This window comes from Pygocentrus nattereri, chromosome 14 (genome assembly GCF_015220715.1).
Source record: "Pygocentrus nattereri isolate fPygNat1 chromosome 14, fPygNat1.pri, whole genome shotgun sequence".
Classification (NCBI taxonomy): Eukaryota; Metazoa; Chordata; class Actinopteri; order Characiformes; family Serrasalmidae; genus Pygocentrus; species Pygocentrus nattereri.
In genome coordinates this window covers 15,829,610-15,851,377 of record NC_051224.1, presented here as the reverse complement: position 1 = coordinate 15,851,377, position 21,768 = coordinate 15,829,610, and the positions used below count along the sequence as shown (strand labels likewise).

At 37.6% G+C, this 21,768-nt stretch overlaps 2 protein-coding genes across 2 annotated transcripts; both read left to right on the top strand.

Annotated features, from left to right (window-relative positions):
* The first annotated feature begins 524 nt into the window (after positions 1–524).
* On the top strand, positions 525–6,374 carry si:ch211-198p11.6. The gene is made up of 4 exons (XM_037544632.1): positions 525–734; positions 4,017–4,127; positions 4,358–4,495; positions 5,511–6,374. Exons 1-4 carry the CDS (start codon positions 717–719, stop codon positions 5,595–5,597), a joined length of 354 nt encoding a protein of 117 aa, XP_037400529.1. The 5' UTR covers positions 525–716; the 3' UTR covers positions 5,598–6,374.
* Positions 6,375–8,613: 2,239 nt separating this feature from the next.
* On the top strand, positions 8,614–21,332 carry cln3 (CLN3 lysosomal/endosomal transmembrane protein, battenin). The gene is made up of 15 exons (XM_017682410.2): positions 8,614–8,910; positions 10,784–10,820; positions 10,986–11,082; positions 11,294–11,377; positions 11,976–12,055; positions 12,249–12,334; positions 13,436–13,508; positions 14,933–15,076; positions 15,201–15,340; positions 15,809–15,861; positions 16,299–16,367; positions 17,337–17,392; positions 17,919–18,012; positions 18,089–18,229; positions 18,343–21,332. Exons 1-15 carry the CDS (start codon positions 8,856–8,858, stop codon positions 18,457–18,459), a joined length of 1,326 nt encoding a protein of 441 aa, XP_017537899.1. The 5' UTR covers positions 8,614–8,855; the 3' UTR covers positions 18,460–21,332.
* Positions 21,333–21,768: the final 436 nt, after the last annotated feature.

Sequence of the window (21,768 nt, the reverse complement as noted above, 5' to 3'; positions counted from 1 at the left end):
AAGAACAAATCCCAAACAAAAAAACACTGGTGAGTTTCAGAATCCTCATGAAAACTGCATGAAAAGTGGGCTTTAAGAGGAAATGTCTTCTAAGATCAGTCAGTGAGTGGATAAGCCCCATTGTTGGTCATTTTTATGCAGATTTAAACATATTTAATAGAGAAGTTCATCGTCAGTGAGGTGGGACAGCCCGAAATCACCATATTAAAAGTGAATACAGACATTTTATGTGTTTTTGTGATCATTTAAAAGCTCATTTTAATAACTTTGTTTTAAGTTAAAGTAGAGATCTATTCACTTGGCAGTTCAGTTTGCTGCTTTTAAAAAGGTATGGGGACATAAATTGAACTATACTAATGGAAAATGCCTTTTAATCGATAAAAGACAGACTTAACAGGCCTGACAGTCAGAAAGACGGGGGGCGTCCGCTTCTCTCAGAAGAGGAACTGGGGACGTTTTAACTAATCTGTACTGTAGGTGGCAGCAGCGCAGCGGTCAGCCTGTCGCAAATCTCTATAGAAGAAGACAAAGCTGCTGGTTGTCTGGACAACGCTTTTCGACTACATCGTTAAATCTCACAGGAGGAGATTTTATGAAAAATTAAACCTCGTTTGCTTTGTTAGTTAGTTAGTTACTCCTGTCAGTCACATACCGAGATGCCCGGGGATGATATAGGTGGATAACACGAGTTGTTGGCTGGCTAAGACGAGCGATTCATGAATGTAATGACGATGGTATGTATGGCCGCTGCTAACGTTAGCTTGCCCAGCCGAGCTGAACAGTATGGCACCGCGCTGTGGAGAGTTTGCGCTCACAGCTGCAGTTAAACGGCGAACAGTGAGAGATTTAGCCACCAGTGAACCCTAAGCCTTATAACGTTATGTGTTCATACTGCTAGCACAGAACACCAAAGCCGACCAACGCGTCACTGTTTTCTGTGATAAGATTCAGAGATGCTGGGATGCTGGAAATCCATACTTCCAACCCGTACTCAAGCTAATGTGAAATAACGACTCGAGTAAAAGGCAAAATACCCTTTTTTTGTGAAAACAACTTGAGTAGAAACAAAAAAAGCTCCAGGTCAAAAAGGAGTCAAAGGGGAATGCCACCTGTTTTTTTTTTAAAAAGAAATTCTGTGTGATTAAATAAAATGTAAACAGAGTGGTTGAAGTGCTCCATTCTAGAAAGTTTTACAGAGTCAGAATTTTTATAGGTGATAGGAACCAGATGTCTGGCACATTTAATGCCATTTAATGCAGAAGGTTATTACCATGAAATGGCTGCCCGATTTCTGAAACATGCTTTATCAGAATCAGAATCCTTTATTGATCCCAGAGGGAAATTGCAGTTGTTACAGTTGCAACCATTTACGTAAAAGAATAAACACTTTAATCATTTAAAACAAAGACAAAGAGAAATTTGCAATATTGTACACAAGATTTACGTTCTTATGAATACAGTAAAGTGGTGGTGACTGTGATAATAAATATTAAACATCTAGTATAAAGCAGTTCAAATTATTGTACCTCTGAGTTATTGCACACAATGCATTATTATTACACATATGAACAGTACAGTTTGGTATTGAGTTTTGCACAGATGAACCACACTTGTGAATCACACATTGAGGGAGGAGTTATAGAGTTTGATGGCCACAGGTAAGAATGACTTCCTGTGGTGCTCTGTGGTGCATTTCAGTAGAATGAGTCTTGCACTGAATGAGCTCCTGTGTCTCATCACCGTGTCGCAGAGTGGGTGGGAGGCATTGTCCATAATGGCCTGCAGCTCAGACAGCGTCCCCCTCTCTGACACTGCCGTCAGCGAGTCCAACTCCACACCCACAACATCACCGGCCTTGCGGATCAGTTTGTTGAGTCTGTTGGCATCTGCCACCCTCAGCCTGCTTCCCCAGCATGCAACAGCATAGAGGATAGTACTCGCTACCACAGACTCATAGAAGATACTGAGCATAGTCCAGCAGATGTTGAAGGCGCCTCAGAAAATAGAGACGACTTTGAACCTTCCTGTAGAGGGCGTCAGTGTTCTTTGGCCTGTCCAGTTTATTGTCAATACAATGAGAAAAGATTCTGGCCTGAGATGTATATTCCCAAAAGCCTTTCATGCACGGCACATAAGGCAAAATATTCCATGAATTTTTTTTTTTTCTCAGATTTATTGCTGTTTTACCATTACATATAAGAACTCAAAAAACATGTGTTGGTTCACTGGTGGTTTTGGATAGTAAATAAAAAGGCTATATTTGTGCTGTAAACATTGTCACCCATGGTTTCTGTTCCATTCCTGCTCCGCTACCATTGGAAAAAAAGAGTTAATAAGTTTCTCTACAATTAACCTGTTTACGTTAAAACACTCAACCACAGAATTCTGCAAATTAAAAAAAAGAGGGGGGGAGGGTGTGGGTTCCCCTTTAAGTATTACATAAATTATAGACCTACAGTGAAGTTTCTTCGTATATCCAGCACCAATCAGCATCAGAAATGGAGGTTGCTAAGACTCTCATTTTCTCTTTTTATGCTCTCTTGGATTAAAATAGACAGAAAAAATGAAGTGATAACTAAATGATAAGCATTAGAATATGTTTTTGATACATTTATAGAGATACATTTCAGAAACATTGCATGCTTATAAATGTTAACACCATATTGTAGCAATAATACAATGTAACACAGCAGAGAAGAACAGAAAAAACAACATAGAAATGCAAAACAAGGGCAGAGAGAGAGCAAAAAAAGAAAGAAAGCGTAATCATTAAAGGGCAGACTACAAAAGGTTCATGTACATCTTACACTGCTGTTAAGTATTTGAATCAAGAGAGTGAAAAAACATGGATAGCATTAAGCCTAGCGTTTAAGGCCATTGCTTAAGTACTCTGAAAATAGGTTCTATGTTTTGAAAAACTTCCATAGACTACCATATAGGTCATATCGGAGCCACTCAGTATATGCAGCATATTCACAAATTCTCTAACCATATTCTAAACATAGGTGGGGTATCTGACTTCTATAACCTTACATCAGTCTTTTTGGCATTTACAATGTCATATGTGACAGTTGTTCCTGTATAGTTATTATGGTATTGGAATGACAGTGAAAAACCAAACAGCAGTTTCCAGTTGTGGGGATATTCTGACATTATATGCCTTTAAGAAGCATGTAAATATAAGTGAGCAAGAGCAACTTCAGGACCTTTGACATAAAGGTGAAATGGAGGAGAAAATACATTGAAGTTTCTTTTTATACTAGTGTGCATGACTATGAATGAAACAGCTACACTTAAGTAAAAGGAAAATATCATTATTTGAAATTACTCAGGAAAGTAAAGATCCATTAAATGTTTTTTAGTAAATGTAACTGAGTAAATGTAAGTAATCAGTGCCCACCTCTTCTAAAACATGGTCCCTGTATTGGAGCAAGCCATAGTCCCATTGGAGAGAGCTACTTCATGTTTCATTTTTTTTTTACTGGAGACCATGGATTTAGTTCCTGAGAATAATAGTTCTTAGAATAATAGAATATCTCAGAATGAGAATAATAATGCACTTGTTGTGAGTGTACTAACATATGTATTAACTGATATAGAAATATTTTAGCAGTAGTGTGCAGTCTGTCAAATTCATTTAAATTCCCCAGCACAGTGTCAATCCACATGTTTGATTTTTTTAGCAGTCAAAAGAATTCCTTACCATTTTGTTCAAGTGCTTATACCCTACATTTTTCTGACATTTTTCTTCTATTTCATTTTAAGGGATAGACGTATATATGTATGCATGTATAATCACTACCTGCCAAAACAGCTGTTTTTGCCATTTCGTCCTCTCTTTATCCCTTACACAATGTGCTTGTGCTGCCTTGCCTTTAACTTGTGCATAGTACATCAAACTCTTTTACTTACAAATGAGAAAACCCGTGTTATGAGCTTGTTTCCTTCGGTTAGATGTTATAGCTTGATTATGTGTCTTGCTTCATAATTTACTTGGCAACTCCTCCACTTCTCAGGCGGTCCCTTTATGGGCTCTCTCCCTACCGCTTCCTGCCATTGTCATGATCTCGATTGGACTCTATATGTTATTCCTTGCGGGTGTCTTATGGTGTCATCACTGTCTGAAGGTAAGTACCTTTTCTTAAGGCACTCTTTTTCTGTAATGAGGAGTAGTAGGAGTAGTAAAAGTTCTGCATTGTTGGCTGAATAAATAACCTGTTGTTCTGAGCCATAGATTAATGTGAATTTGAAGTCCATCTTTGAAATACAAATGAAACTGGAAGATTTGTAGTTATATTTGCTCTGGTATGTTTACTGTGTGTCTGTATCCTCTCTATGATTTGACTCTCCATTGTAGGCGCAGTACGACCCTCAGTGTACAAACTGCTGCCCCAGTGTATCTCCTTTTGAATACTGTCACATGTGTGCTCAGTCATGTGACTGCCGTCCTCCATCCCTGCACAGCTGCCTTGACTACTCCTGCCCATCTCCAAATGTAAGGGCTTCTGGGTTTCTTTGGAGGCAGTTAAGAAGGAAGTGGAAAATATAAGGAAGATGAGAATAATCTACACTTGTACAGTGATAGTGCACAATCACATACTGTATCATTTTGTCAGTTTTAGTAATTAGTGGCTCCAGTTCGGATGGCTGCTTTGGCTGTTAAATATCGACTTTCTTTCCAGTGAACATTTTCACCAAACAGCTCACATCACATTCTGTGTTTTCATACAGTACTGTGGAAAAGTCAGCAGCCACCCTTCATTGGTTCAATTTCCAGTAAAAATGGCCATTAAAAAAGTTTCCAGGATTTCCCAAAAAAAATCTAAAAAGAGAGACAGAGACAACCTGCCTTCCGCCCGATGACCGCTGAGATAGGCTCCAGCACCTCCCTGCGACCCTGAGGGAGAAGCAGCTTAGAAAATGTGTGTGTATGTGAGACAATAGGACTCCAAACAACTGTGCAAGACCCGGTAGTTCACCAAATCTGTCACTATCAAATAAACAGCACTTAAGTTCAGTCCACTTTCGTTCACTTGAGTCCAGACCTCAACATCATTGAATGCATTTAGGATTACTAATGTATTTAGGAGAAGCTGAAAAAGCAACCAACTTCTAAGACTGAACTTTGGAGGTGTGCAAAAATATCCCTGTAGATTTATTTGAAAAACTGAAAGCCAGTCTCCTGAAAAGAATGGAAGCTGTAGTAAAGACAAAAAGTAGACACATTAAATGCTGGAAATTAGATGTAGTTGTTGACTTGTGTGTAATTTTCTGTTATATATAATTTTTTGTCCTTATTTTCCTGAACTGAACCTACACTGTGCCGTTTTTACTGGTCTGTGACTTTTGCACAGTGCTGTATGCAATGGCTTCAGTCTCCATATCAGTTGGTGTTAAACATCAATAGGTGGACATGGATTTAATGATGGGATGTTGTTAATGTATATTTTTATTTATTTGCTCTTTGCTGCCCTGCTGGCATGTTCATTATCTCACCATCTCTAATGCAGTGTATGATGTGGGACTGTGCCTGCACCTGCCAGCCACCAGAGTGCGACTCAATCAACTGCTTCTGCTTCGAGATCAAGTTCAAATAGGGAGAAGTGGGAGAGGACAGGGTGGGTGCAAAAGCAAAAGTTGTCACAATAGAAAATACACACGGTCACGTGTGAAGGTTTGTTGTTGACATTTGTTTTCAGAAATGCTTTTGTGCTTCATGTTTACAGCAGTTAAATGATTTTGTTGTCCTGTTGTTGCAAACACATTACTGGTTTTTTTTTTTTTTTTTTTTTTTTTGTGTAACTGAGCGTTACATGTAGACCTAATCTAACTTAACCTGATGGGGCCTTTTGAAAAATGAGCTTAGAAGATTGCTCACTCCTGATGTGAGGCTTATCAACAAAGTGAGTCAAGAAGAAATGACACATTCTGTCTGTGCTGAGAAAACCACAAGTAGATGTTCAGCAATTACCAATATTCGGCAAGTTATTCTACCACTGCTGAATTTTCTACCATTTGTACTCGCCTTAAAATGTATATTTAAATGTACAAGCAAAACTTTTTGTCGTGTTCCTTCTGGTTTCTGATAAAGTGCTGCATTGATGGTCTGGTGCTCAAAGAAAGTAAATACTTGAAACAGGGTCAACGTATGGGGCCTTATTTGTTTTTTGTGTGTTGAGAGGCTTTTTTTTGGGACCCCAGAAAGATTTAATCAACAGATCCTCTCAGTAGTCACTTACAGTGTGTACTATATTGGATACGCCAGATTAGGATTGTGTCCCATCTGTTGTGATAATGTTAGTTTATTCATCAAGTATCAGTTTTTAACATGTAACTTTGGTGTAAAACTTTTAAAATTTTTATATTTATATGCAATTGTAATAAATAAGTAAATAAATCTTTTAATTTGTAAAAGTGTGGAGTTTCTCTTTATATGACACTGCTATGCTTTCAAGAAGTTTGGCTTCAAGATTTTTTGTTTTGCAAAAATCAAAGAGAAACTTTGACTTTTGATCATTCAGTGCAGCTTTTAGTGACTTTGAAAAGGACAGGGTCTTAATAGCTGTTTCAGTTTTGATCTGTTTTATTAGTCTGAATGCCCCTCTGCTGCCCAAAGAGCTGTCCCTTGATCAATATGATCAGCTAAATGGTGTAGTATAGCCATCTTATGGCCCCATGTCATGCATCCAATACATAATCCCTTTAATCACTCTACACCTACAGTACATTAAGCCATCAGTAGTTACCAATCGAAGGGGAAACATTTAATCATTAGAAAAGCAATTCCAATGATAATTCTTGATATTCATGAGTTCTTCACGAAGTGCAGAGAGCGGTTTTACAGTTTTACTCATTGGGAAATTAACAGAACGTTCAGCCCTGTCAGATCTGCCATGAATATAATGCATGGAATACGGCAAAAGAGGAAGTAAAATCCAAATTTCCCTGCTAGACAACACATGGAAAAGACTCACCCATAACCTGTATTAACACAATCAACACATTGATTTAGATCATTTCTCCAGTTTCCTCAAAATAGACTATAGTCAAAAGTATGTGCACTCTCCTGCTAATTATTGAGTTCAGGTGTTTGAGTCACACCCATTGCTAACAGGTGTATAAAATCAAGCACATAGCCATGTAGTCTCCATAGACAAACACTGGCAGTAGAATAGGTTGCACTGAAAGACCTGCCCTGGTCAACTGTAAGTGCTACTATGAAATGGAAGCGTCTAGGACCAACTGCTCAGCCACAAAGTGGGAGATCACACAAAGTCATAGAATGGGGCTGGCAAGTGCTGAATCATGTAGAATGTAAACGTGGGTGGGGTGGCAACTCCATATTAGTAAACATACCAACAAGCTCATACAGGTGTGCAGGCCAGGTGTCCACATACCTTTGGCCACTGTGTTGGCATGTTAAGTACACTATGGTTTGTTGTAACTCATGTCCTGAGGATAGAAATGAAAATAATAAAAAGTGGTTTATTCGAAATTTGATGATGGCAGGTTTTTTGGGACATATGCCTGTCATAGCAACCCTGCCACCTTCCGAAAGCTTCCAGTTTGGATTCAGCATTGGCTTGGTTTAAGAATGTAACATTTATTATGTTTTGAATCATCCATCATCTAGAATTTCAGTTTTTCATTCTGTTGACCCTAAAGAAAGGAGAACTAGCAGTTCTGTCAGCCTGTGGGTGGAAAAGGGGAACAGAAATAAAGGCCCGTTTATAGGTTCAGATGAGAAACTGTTGTTTTTGGCCTGTTTACATACCAAATGTATTTTTGTAAAGCTGTTCACTTAATACTGACATACCACGGTCTTGTTTAATTTCTGCATTTCTAACTTTAATTTAGTATATCTGCTAAGAGTCTTGTTCTTTTACAAAAGTACACAGACCACACAGTTGCTGAGTGCAATGAATTGGTACCGTTGACAACCAAAACAGACAAAATTAAACCATCTCGTCAGACTTCTGATCAAGCTGGAGACATTTCAGAGTGCTTTTATTCTGTAGTAGCTTTTGAGCCTGTTGTTTTAGGCTCATGAATGCGTTCTAGTTTGCCTTAACAGTGGCTGCCTCAAAACTATGACTCAAATAAAGTATCAAGGTTGTCACTAAGTTGTGTGAGGAAGGAGCTTTAATGCACCACCTTAATTATGGACATGTATGTGTGTATATTTAAAGGGGGATTCCACAGATTTTTCAAATGTTCTACATATTTAAGTTGTTGGGATGTGAACAAAGTTATTCAAAGCTTTTTGATGTGAAGCGGTGTATTGAAGAGAAATGTCATCTCAGATTTTCTTACAGTTGTGGTGGTAGAAACCAGGGGTGCAGTGACAACAGCCCAAATATAGGCATTTTATTCACTATACCTTCCAATAAATATATATTGTTTTTTTTCTTTTCTTAAAGTAGATATGTTCGGTCAAAATTCCAAAACTATCATGAAACAATGTCTCAGGTATCAGCGTGTTCAGAAGAGCATTTAAAGAGGGACGTTTGGTACTTTTCGCCACCACTGTGAATGATTCTGACTCTCACATTAAACAGCCGGATCGGCGGCAGACCGCGGAACTGTTTACTCGTTGCTTCGTGACTGGGAGGGATTTCGTCGTTGCACTGATGTTGGAGCTGGATTCTCATATAACAGCTGACTTTACTAGAAAAAAGAGGAAGAAAGAAAAACTTAGCGATGGAAAAATTATCGTTATTTACTTGTATATGATACGTCTTGATAAAGCAGTTGTGAGGTTCGTGTAAATCAGCTGTATTCCGCGCTTTCTCGCTCGTTCGAGCCCGTTCAGTCGGGCTGTGCGGCTGTGGCTAGTCTGAGTGTTCGGTAGCGCTATGGATCACACAGACAGCGTTAACGCTGATCCTGCCACAGACACCCACACTGAAGGTACGTCCAAACGACGGTTTACCGTTTACTGAGGTCAATTCTTATGATATTCAAAGAGAGCTGGTAATCATACTCACTTGTGTCCAGATGTTGTCTTGCAAGTCCTTTGCTGTGCTGCTGCTGCAATATAATGTATATAAATACAGAGGACAGTGGTTGTTAAAATAAGGCATGTTAGTGTAACCTTCAGTTAACCCTCGAATCCAGAATCGAAGTTCATTGGTAAAAGTATTGCTGTTCCTAAAGGGAAATGCAAAAGTCTACCTAATTCATTTATTATAATGTAAACAAAGTCATCCAGAATGGTTTGGAGTGAAATGCTCAGTTCTAGAGAAACTTACAGAGTCCGAATTGTTTACAGTGGTGGTGGAAGGAACCAGACGCCAGAAGAATTTTATGCCTCTTAAACTACATCAGAGGAAGTTTTCACATGAAATGGCTTCTATAATAAATCTTTTTCTCTCTCACAAATATATTTTAAACCCATACTCAAGTAAAAACTGTTACTTATGTGAAAGAATGAGTGAAGTAAAAGGCAAATTTCCTTTTTAAGAACAGCTTGAGTAGAAGCAAAAAAGCACCTGGTCCAAAAAGCATTCTTGAGATAAGGTTTGGGCCTGAAAAGTATATTTTAAAAGCCGTTCATGGTGGAGGGGTGAATGCAGTTACATGCATTATAATGCGAAATAGTTCCCATAAGAAAACATATTCTCCCAGATTTACTACTATTTTACCAGAGTAAAAGACATGTAGGTTCACTGTTGGTTTTGGATAGTAGATAAAAACACTTAATATTTGTGCTGTAGACATTGTGACCTTGCTTTCTATCACTTACATTGAAAAGAAAGTCTGAGATGGTAGGTTTCTCTACAATTAACCTTTTTACATCAAAAAACTCTAAATGACCTTCATAATAATGCCCATTTAAAAGTGTAATAACATATATCATAAAATACAACAGTAAAGTCATGGTACAGTAAAATCATGATCTAGGTATAGTTAAGTGTATAAGAAAAAGATTTGCCCTAAAATACCCTGTTAAAACCATGGCACTCTCATAGATACATATTTATAAACATAATTATCATAAGGCATCGTCATTAATTGCAAAAATATGGGTAATGATGAATACTATTGTGCAGCTAAAGTGAATTTTTCTAAGAGTGCTGTAAATCTGACAATATAAATTAAACAAAGACATTCAGGGAGTATTAATGTGAAAAGATGCATTGTAGAGAAACTTAAAAGGTCACATTTCTTTACAGTGGTGGTGATGAGAACCAGGTATCATGATGTCTCGGATGCAAATAGACATTTTATTTGCCATCCAGAATGAGTGTTCCTACATGTGTATAAGTTTCAGTATGTAATGATGGCAAAAGTAAAAGAGTTGTAAAACATCTCTGCCATCTATGGATTTAAAAAATACATTTTAGGCCAAAGCATAATAGTAAATTGTAAGTGACTTAATTGTAAGTCACTGTGTGACTCACAGATCACAGCATGTTAATATCTCTCACCTTATTCCACTACCTCGTGTCCACCGACAGTGCTGTGTCGGTGCTGCACTGTCCTGTCTGTTTACTGTGTCTAATGTCTGTTTAATTTATCCTATTTATTGTTTCTAGTTTAATTTTTTGTTTGCACACTGTCTGCACGTTCGCACTTTGTACTTTATGTTCCTTGTTGCACCGTGTTGTTCCTGGAGGAACGTAATTTCACTCCACGGTGTACTTGTACATAGATGGACTCTGGATTACTTTAAATCTTAAGGATTTATTTGGAATTAGGTGTCATGTAAAATTGCTAGAATGACACCAGTGTCATTGCGACTAGCAGTGTGTGATATAATGTTTTTTGTGTACATTCTCAGACCGTTTTCAGCGCTTCAGGAACCAAAGTGGGTTTTGGTGAGTGTCTTTTTCTCCTCAGATGACTAGACAAACTAATATGGAGAACTGCAAGCCATCTTGCAGAGCTGAGACAGTCTGGTTTTGTTTGGACAGGAACATACAGAGGGTTGAATAATCTGCCTGTTGATCTTCCTTTCTCTCTGTCTGTCTCTTACTGTACAGGTGGCTTGGTCTGTGTAATAACTTTGCCTATGTGGTGATGCTGAGTGCTGCGCATGACATTTTAGAACAGCAGGAGCCCCACAATGCAACAGTGCCTGTAAGAAAACATATATTTAACAGTGCTTCTTCAGACAGTATTTAAAGAAAACATCTGTTCTTTGAGCACTATAAAAAAGTAATTGGATTTTAAAAATCCTACTTTTCCTAATTCTACTGTTCTGTGGCTGCCAGTTCAGAAAACTCAGACTTGATCCTGAGATGGTTCACCTTGTTACATCTGTTTTCCTTGTTTTCTTCTGGGGTTGTAGACCCCAGCTCCAGGCCTTCTGCAGTCAGACGGTGGAAACAGCACCAACAGTAGCAGCTATGGCTGCAACCCTGTGTCTACAGCAGTAAGTCTTTCCTATACATACACAGACAAAATTCTGTTTTCTTCATATGTTTCATACACATATGCTTCCAGTGAAACCCGCTACAAGTCATTCTTTTTTTAGCATCAGCAAAACAGCAGAAAATATAGTTAACTAAAATTACATAGAAACCTCAACAACTAAATATAATATCACATTTTTTATTTGTTCTGTCCTTTTTGGGAGACGTGCATTTAGTTTTTCATAGAAATCTGCAGTAATGTTTTTCCTTGCTTCCAAAGTTCGGTCTTAGAAGTTGATTGCTGTTTCAACTTCTCACAAATTGAGATTCGTCAGTTTATAAATCCTTACCGTACTCTTTTCACTTATTTTTTACTTTTACCTTCCTTATGTAAATGGATTATCTTCTGTCTAATCTCCTCAGAAATATCTCCCTTAGCCATTCTTGATGCACATGAAAAAGAAATGTGAAGGCAGTTGTGTTGGCTGCTTGTGAATGTTGGTGGAGCAGTTTTCATTTGGGGGAGCACAGCTGTAACTGGTTGGGTTAAGATAGATACGTTTAAGATTGATAAGACTGCTCAATTGATCACATACATTATTTCTTTTCTGTCTTCAGGCTGTCCTGCTGGCTGACATCATACCAACATTTCTGATCAAGCTTACAGCACCGTTTTACATTCACAAAGTGCCTTATGGGTAATGACCACCAACAAATAGAACTGACTTGGACGAAACTAGGACCACAGATATGACGGCTCAATAAATCAATGTCAAACATTAGACTTTGGACAAAATTCATTTTATGCATTTAAAGCACTTCATTCAGTTTACAGTTTGCACTGAAGAACAAAATGCATTATCCCCTTTTGGTTGATCTTGTGATTGACAGGGTCCGTGTTCTGGTGTGTGTCGCCACGGCAGCAGTTAGCTTCTTGGTGGTGTCGTTTTCTTCAACTGTGTGGATGAGCATCTTAGGTAATATATATGTATATGTGTTGCCTTCCTCTTAGCTGTAGCTAGAGATAGAGAGGAGGTAACATGTGGCATGTGATGGAAGAAGGAAGGGAAAGACAACAGTAGTTGCAATTTTAGTCAATGCTTTTTTTCTTTACTTCCCACTTGCCAAATGTATGACACAAGAATATAATATACAAAGAAGGAGCCAAAACCATGATGCAATGAGCTGTCAATTGCAGGAATTAATCATACAGAGGATGAGTGTCTAGTTAAGCGATAAGATTTGACTAACTACTGATTAAGAATAAAGATTGACTTAGATCAGGGGTGTCAAACTGGATCCAGAAAGGGCCAGTGTGGGTGCAGGTTTTCATTCCAACCAAGCAGAAGCCACACCTGATTCCACCTGGTTAATTAGTTGATCCTGGCTTTAAATAGACTATCAGGTGTGGCTTCTGCTTGGTTGGAATGAAAACCTGCACCCACATCGGCCCTTTCTGGATCCAGTTTGACACCCCTGACTTAGATGATCCAACCAACACAAAGGTATACTGAATGTGGTTCCAAAGAAATTAAACTAATAAACCAAAGGCTAACCTGTCTAACCAGGTCTTATCCTCACCAAGTAATACAGTGGGTGGCTCTCGCCTCTTACGTGATGTGTCTAAACAATAAAACACCTACAATGTATGTTTAGGCTTGCCTGTCCTAACATTACGCTGGAGCGAGAGAAGCGAGAGAGAGATAACAAGAAATGGAGCAACAAAATGAGCTGTGTACTGGCTACGCTTAGCTAGATTTTCAAATCCGTCAAGTAGCAGAGTTTTGCAGTGGCACCCCAGAAGTCTCAGACACGCAAAATAGCAGTGACTCTGGTAGAAAGAAGAGCGCAGCCAAGCATCAATGATGTCCTCATTGGTCCATCACACACCTATATAGTAGTTTGGTAGAGTGAAAAGGAAGAGAGAAAAGAAAAAAAGGGAAACAAAACAAAAAACAAAACACATGCATCACAGATGTGTAACAAAATCTCTGTGTGAGTGTGTTTTTACATTTTGTCTCCTCTTTTTATAATTGCCTTTGAATTGTATTGATGCAATATAATACTTCTGTTTCTAGGTGTCATCTTTGCCAGTGTGAGTTCAGGTCTCGGGGAACTCTCCTTCCTCTCCCTCACTGTCTATTTCAGCAAGTAAGACTCCTCTTACTATGCATAGCCCACAGCACAATGACTATAATGCCTTTCTATTTAGATTTGAGAGGCAACAGCTATCAGTTGTAGATCATTTTAATGATGGCTGTATTTTATTTTTGTCTCACATTGAATACAGTGTGATACCTTTGTCATCATGGCTCTGCATTTAGGTATAAAAATATTCTGTTAGAGACCATGATTGGACAATACCAGTTGAAATACCAGTTCTGCCTCTTGACTTTTTAGCCATGAGTGTTATGCAGTAGTCAGTAACTAGGGCTGTAATGAAACAGTTGTGTGTGAACCTTCGGACGCCTCTATTCACATTACGTTTTTTGTTGGTTAAACATATTGGACATAATGTAAAACATAGAATGTGGAATGTGCAAAAGTTATGGCCCATTTTATATTTTATGTTTAGTTTTTCCCAATATGTTAAATTCGGCAAATAAGTAGAAATAGTTTGCTGAAATTAGCAGAAAACGCCATATTTAAGTTAAGAGGTTGTGCTGGCTAATTTTAACTCAGAAAATCAACCAAACATGTAATTTGACCAGGAGTATTCAAACCTTTGTATATGACTATGCACACACCTATAAGCACATTGATGTTCAGCAACAAAGTAATTGCCAAAAATCGCAACCCCTAGAATTTATGAGCAGCTTGAGAAATGGGGAACAAAGCCCAGTCAGATGAGCATGGGTGTTTGCATTACATAAGCCATTGCTGCCCACTTTTTCCTGATAGGATACATCCCAATTGGCAAATTTTGATCACTGAAAGTGGTTTCCACAAAGGAGAGCAAATAACAGACCCTCAAGAACGACCAAATGTTTATTTTCATTTTTTGTTTTATTTTCGATACTGTATCGAAATTTCCACCTTTAGTAGTAACCATTCCATCTAACCATGGTGAATTCAGGTATTTACAGTTTCTACTACTACTAATCTTGGAATCCTAACATTTAGTTTTTAACAGTTTTTTCTTTTGTACATTTCAATAACACTTTACTATATGTAAGTGTTCACAGGGCTATATTACACTTGCATAAGCTTGTCATGGCTGCTGTAACCCTACGTAAATGTTAATAAATTCTTATTCCAATTGGTGTAATTTGCTATTAAGTTTACATTTGTCAGTTTTGGTTACTTAGTTAAAGTAGTCTTTATGACAGATGACACCTATTGGAATAAGCATTCATAAACATTTATGCAGGGTTATGTAAGTTGTCATGACAAGCTTATGTATCCTTATGATGAGTACCCTACAATAAAGTTTTACACACATTTTTGAGCTTTCTTGATTACGACATGATTTACTGTCTTGATGCCGTTAAAATGAACTATTCTTTATTTGACTTGTGTAGCACTCTGACTTGTGTTTTTAAGCTGTTTTTTTGTCGTCATCGTCTCTTTTTTAGCAACGTGCTGAGTGGATGGGGATCTGGTACGGGGGGTGCAGGGGTTGCTGGGGCTTTTCTGTACTCTGCCCTCACACAGGCTCATCTGTCACCTCGGAATACATTGCTGATCATGCTGCTTGTTCCTGCTGTTATGATGATCAGGTCAGAGCAAGTCTTCTTAAACTGCCTAGAAACTATATTGCTGGTATGCTGCTTGCTAGATTGACACTTGTCCATTTTGTCTTGCCCTTTCTGTGCTACACTTTTTTCCCTTTCTGCTTTGCAGCTACTTCGTCCTTCTGGTCTTTCCTCCCTCATTTCCACAATGGAGGCCCAGAGAAGCATGCCATTGCAGCTCCCAGGAAAGGCAGCCCTTAATATGGGACAATAATGATGAAGATTATGTTCAAGATGAGAGGGGAAAAGGTGCTGTAGTATTTGAGCACATTTCATGTCTTGTATAATGCTTGTGTTTGGGCTGCACAGTATATCAGTTGTTATCTGTTATAAATGTTTTATTGCGTGCTGTGAGCATCCTGAGCAGTTCTCACATGTCTCAAATGAGTTTCTGAGGATCAAGGGATTCACATCATTCATCAAACATAAATAATTTTGGTCCATATAATAGAGGCTGGTCTATTATAATCATGTCACTTTAATGGTTTATAAAATGTGTTTTTAATGTTTTGTAGCGTTTATTACAATTATTATTATTATTATTATTATTAGTATTACTCAATTTTTTTCAATATTGTGCAGCCTTATGTTAAGCCTGGCTTGTTCAGTTTTAGCAGTCTAGCATTTGTCTTGCATATTTCATGTACTTGTGTCATGTGATTTGTGTAGTAGCTCATTTAGATAATTGTGCAGGCCATGCTTTCTTCCTCCTGACAGAAGACAGACAGACTGGACCCTTGACCTTCGTAAACAAGATACACATCCTAAAGGTGGGCTGCGTGTCTGTGTTCATACCTCTGGTCATGTTTGCATGTGTATGCTTTTGTATTTTAAAGTTACAAGTTGTAAATTATAAATTATTGTGAGAATGTTTGTGTATGTGTTTTTTATATATATATATATATATATATATATATATATATATATATATATATATATGTGTGTGTGTGTGTGTGTGTGTGTGTGTGTGTGTGTGTGTGTGTGTGTGTGTGTGTGTGTGTGTGTGTGTGTTTCAGTGCTGTACTGTATAAACTTGCGCTAACACAAGTAGTCTTATGTTGACCTTATGTTGACCTGAAGCCTTGGTAGTGAGCTCAATGTGTCTTTGTTTGATCTGCTTACAGACGTCTGCGTGTTTTTGCACTCTGCTGAATCGCATGCTGTGTTTGTGTCTGAATGTGTGATGTATCCCTGGTCACTGTTTCAGGGTCTGCTGAGGTTTATTGTGCCTCTGGCTGTGGTCTACTTTGCTGAGTATTTCATTAACCAGGGACTGGTGAGTGCTCTCTACCAACACTGTTGAATTTGACTAAGTAGATATGAATATGAATAATTAGAGTGTACATTGTAATCCCATAGTGAACCACTTTGAAATGCTATATGAACAAATGAAATAAAATATATTGTTTTAATACACTACTATTCAAAAAAATTGGAATCGCTGCTTTAATAATATAAAATAGGGGTGGGCAATGTGCTGATATTTTATTGATACTATAATATGTTACAATATGGTTTTCTGAGCATATCATGGATGTCGTCAGTCCTTAAAGAATACGAGCCAGCTGCATGTTTCTTTACAAAATCAGTGTAATTAGGCCTGTTTGGATTTAATTTAGTGCAGTTTGTAAAACAGTGAATCAAAATCATTGGAGTTAAAAGTTTACTGTTATTATTAGTCATTTTATTTGTGACACTATCATGATGCATCATGTTTTGTGAAAATGTCTTGAAGTATTGTGATATATTTTTGCTGCATCACTCATCCCCAATATAAAAACAATTTGTTGAAGGTTAAGTGTACAAAATTATTTTATTACAATGCTGTTACTTTACATATGTTCCAACTAATTAGTATGAATCTGTAAAAAATTTAGATAGATGTGTCCAGAATGATGAAAAGAGCTGTAGAAAACTGAACAACATTTATAATGAAGTTCTAATAAAATTAATACCTAAAATACAAATACAAATACAGTATTTTAAACATTGTGATCAACTCTAGTACCTTAGGTTACTTAGTTATAAGGCAAATAGATCTTTACATATTATTTATAATTGAATTAATTTTTCATGATCTCAAAAGCTCTAATTATTGAATAAAATGTCTTAACTTCTAATTTCTACATTGTATAAGTTAACAAATGAAATGACAGCAGTTACTTTTGAATGTTAGTGGAAATTTTAAATATTGTTATTGGTGTAAATAATAATACAATTTCTTCCTTTTTCTCTTTATATCCAGTTGGAGTTGCTCTACTTTCGAAATTCCTCTCTCTCCCATGCAGAGCAGTATCGCTGGTAGGCAGTTAATTTCTCTGGTGCTTTCTGGCTCTATTTCCTTTTAAAAAAAAGTTTTTATTTCCTCCATAAAGATGTATTAATTTAGTGTGCAAACATTTGAACACTCCTGGTCTGTTTACATGTTTTGCTGCTTTTCTAAGTGAAAATAAGTTACACATCCTCAACAGAGAACACACCTCTGCTCATTTAATGCACAATTATTGTTTATTCACTGATTTAAACTTATTGAGAAAAGAAAATACCTGTGCAAGAGTTATGGCCTATATTATCTATATCATGTTTTTTTTTGTCAAACTCAGCAAATAAATAGAACTTGTGTAACTAAAATTTGTAGACAAATGCAATATTTAAGTTCACTGTCAAGGAGGTGCTGACTTATTTTTACTTAGAAAATAAACAGAATGTGGTTTGCGGCATTCAAACTTTTCCATATGACTGTATGTGGATGTATAAATAAATCTGACAACAGCAATTACTGCTTTATAATTTCCATCGTTGTGTTTAATTGTTGTTTTTGTTTCAGGTATCAGACTCTGTACCAGATCGGTGTTATGATATCCCGCACTTCTCTCTTCTGCATAAAGATCAGGAGAGTCTGGCTGCTTTCTTTCTTACAGGTGTGTAAAAGCATTGGAAGAGATTAGTGAGGAAATACAGAAATTTAAATAATCTCTCTCTTTCTCTCCCTCCCAGTGTGTCAATGCAGTGGTGCTGGTTTTTGCAGTGTATTATCAGTTCTTGCCCAATGTCTGGCTGGTGTTTGTCATAGTTCTTTATGAAGGTCTGCTGGGAGGAGCCACCTATGTGAACATTTTCTACTTAATCAGCAAAGAGGTATGTGAACCTTTTTGTTTATCTTGAAGCAGCACTTTCGTGTGAATCTAGCTATTATCATGTGATTTGGCTAATCTTTTCTTTTCAACTCTGTTTTTGGACTTTTTTTGCAGACTGGTGACCGCGAGCGGGAGTTTGCAATGGCTGCTGCAAGTGTCGGGGACAGTTTTGGTATCGCTCTCTCCGGAGTTGTGGCCTTCCCTGTCCACAACTACTTCTGCTCTCTGTGAGGGAGGACAGCACCATGAACAAACAGCACTATGGAGAAACAGACAGAGACTGGCTGTGAGTCTGTGACTATTGAGTAGCAAGATGTGGACTAAAACAAGTAAAAGCTCAAATGGAGGGACATAATTCTTGCTTACAAATCTTTATTTCTCTGACATTATTTGTGTGATTTTACATGTGATCATTTCAAATATGGGGTACTAACAGTTAAAGTGTGTAATTTTGGTCTTACATTCCTTTATGAGGCTAGCAGTTCCCTAGCTCTGTTACAGAGACCTTGCTGTATGTATGCAATAATAGATTATCATTAAAATAAATAATGCTTTAAAAAATCCAGCTCATATAATTGATATCCTCCCTGCATGATGACCTGCCAGGGTTGATATCCCAATCAATACAGCACTAAAAACCCCTTATTATTAGACAAGTACATAAACATAGTTTTAGTTCTTTTTTTTCCATTTATTTTTCTTTTATTCTTACCCATAGTTTTATTCATTTAATTTCTTTACAAAATATTTTTTTTTAACCCAGTTTTCCCTCCCAAGTTGTCTTGTCCAGTTCCCACCCACTAGCTAGGTCTCAACCTACCACACAATGCTACTAAGATAGAAGGATGAAAGCTAGCTCATGCTTCCTCTGAAACACGTGTGGCGCCCCAGCATCTTTTTGAACTGCTGCTAACGCATCACTAGGACAGCTCAACAGGCTTAGACGAGAATTATAACTGCCAGATTTCTTACCTCAGCTAACAGATCCCTGCGTTACTCTGTGTTGCAGAAGTATTTTGGGGAAAAGAAGGACAATCCCAGACAGGGGTGGCTATGGTACTACTGAGGAATTTTTTTACAAATTTTTTTTTTAATTGTATGTTTTTTAAATATTGAATTTTTAACCATGATTAAAGTCCTTTTTTTAAGCTTGACTATGCATGTATGTGCACGACATTTCCCTAAAAAACAAGTCAGTGTGATGCAAAGTGTCTCATGGACCTGGCTTGTAACTCACCTGTTCACATTTAGCAATTCTCCACAAGGGGGCACCATTAGCACATAAAAGTGCTTCATAACCAGAGCACTTCACATCAGTGAAACTGTGTTCTAATTTGACTATTTCAGGCAGCTTTACTAAAGGTTTTGTGGACATATAATATTAATTATATTAATGAATTTGTTCTTATTAATTCAATTGAATCAATTTTGACTCGAGCCAAAACATCTTGTAACCTCTTTTAAATTTTATTGTTCAAAAAAAATGAGCAAACATGTTCTTATTTTATGCTGCTGTTTTAAAACTATTTGCAATGATGTAAAAGCCATAATTCTATATATTCCATAAATGCTATATGCATATATATGGCAGGGACAGTTAGCATATTGTTTCTATGTAAACTTCACACTTAGAAATACGATGATCAGTTGTTTAAAATATGCACAAGAGGCTAAAACACGTTGGAACCACACATTCACCTTAATAGGAACTTTCTAAAATAGGATGACTTCGTTTCGGATTGGCATGGAGTGATTGTCACCCTTAAAGTACCACAATATGCTTTATAAAATAGCCTAATTTACTGTTGTACCTATGAACAGACCATACAATAAAGGGTTTAAGCATGCTGGGCCACTAAAAAATGTGATTATACAGTGTATCTCCTGGACCCTCAAATAAGTCAACTAATAAGTCCACAGCTTCACTGTCCAAGAATGGTGCTAACAGTGCATTGAATGTCCTGCCTGCTGATCATAGGATTTACAAATGGCAAGGAAATAATTATTTTACACTGACTAAACATAAGTGCGACACTATCAGATATTTGCGAGATGCACACTGATACACAAATGCCTGAATATTAGCACTTGTTTTTTTGGAGAATATATCAAACATCCCATCCATAGTCACTGGTTCTGGTGTTCAGATAGAAATTAAAGGACCCATATCTTTGAAAATTGAATTTTCATTGTGCTTTTGAATGTTTGAGGTAGTTTGTAAAGATTCAAAACAGACCATTTACACCCCAATCCACATACAGAAATTAAGCTGCAAAAACAGCCATACTGAATTCATTGTTTTTGTGATGTCACAACACTGGACTCTGACAGTCTGGATTTGGTGAATGCCAGGAGAATAATACCTACCTGACTGATTTGTGCCAACTGTAAAGTTTGGTGGAGGTGGGATAATGCTGTGGGGTTTGTTTTTCCGGGGTTGGCCTAGACCCCTTAGTTCCAGCGAAGGGAAATATAGTGTATATCCACCTATTCATGCTTAAATTGTAAGGAGGGTTTCAGCTTAGAGTGCTTTGAAAATCAGGCCCAATACAGGACTGTCAGAACAGAGCTCATTTACATTCAGTCTTAAAGGCACGGTAACACAAACAGCCTGTTCAGTTCTAAGAGATAACAAGAAGTTGGAAAAGGGTAATAAAAAAATCTTAACAGACTTCAGTGGGAAAATATGGGATATGGGCCCTTTAATATCAGTCATGCATAGAAGAAGAACAGCATGTCTAAAATGGCCAAGTTAACCAAGACAAACCAAGTTACCAGGTCATACTTTGTGTCTGTTGCATCCAAGCGTTTGTTTTAGCTATCTTTATCTTTATTATACAACAATGATTAAATGCATCCTTACATGTCCTTTTAATCATCTTTGATTAACAATGATTTCTCTGCATTTATTTGAAATTACTGTCTGATCTTAAATGAAGATCGACAGAGGAGCTGTGTAACTGCTTTGATGTCTCTTTCCACAGAGAAAGATCCATCTGTTATAACACTCACATTCATGTACATATCTTCATGTGTCTGCCTGACACGAGGTGATCAAGAACATTTGAAATAAAAACATGTTATGAAAACTATTTCAACCCAAACCTCTACGGTATTATCTGAAGTTGTCATTCTTACAATGCTTTGCAACTGAAATAATTAAGATTAAGTTTAAGTGATACTTTTCTGATCCCACAACAGGGAAATTCCACCTCCGCATTTAACCCATCTGTGAAGTGAAACACCACATACACACTAGGGAACACACACACACTAGGGGGCAGTGAGCACACTTGCCTGGAGCGGTGGGCAGCCCAATCCACAGCGCCCGGGGAGCAGTTGGGGGTTAGGTGTCTTGCTCAAGGACACCTCAGTCATGGACTGTCGGCCCCGGGGATCGAACCGTCAACCTTCCGGTCACAGGGCCAGCTCCCTAACCTCCAGCCCACGACTGCCCCCTCAATTACAATCAAAATTACAATTTTCCTGGCCTTTGTCATTCTGCATTAAAATAGTTTTATCAGCCAATTAGTTAAAAGC

Coding starts and splice junctions, on each gene's coding strand:
- si:ch211-198p11.6 (XM_037544632.1), top strand. Junction 4,128..4,357: donor GGTGTCATCACTGTCTGAAG/GTAAGTACCTTT, acceptor TCTCCATTGTAG/GCGCAGTACGACCCTCAGTG. Junction 4,496..5,510: donor ACTCCTGCCCATCTCCAAAT/GTAAGGGCTTCT, acceptor TCTCTAATGCAG/TGTATGATGTGGGACTGTGC.
- cln3 (XM_017682410.2), top strand. CDS start 8,856: ATGGATCACACAGACAGCGTTAACGCTGATCCTGCCACAGACACCCAC. Junction 11,378..11,975: donor GCAACCCTGTGTCTACAGCA/GTAAGTCTTTCC, acceptor TTCTGTCTTCAG/GCTGTCCTGCTGGCTGACAT. Junction 17,393..17,918: donor CATGCAGAGCAGTATCGCTG/GTAGGCAGTTAA, acceptor TTTTTGTTTCAG/GTATCAGACTCTGTACCAGA.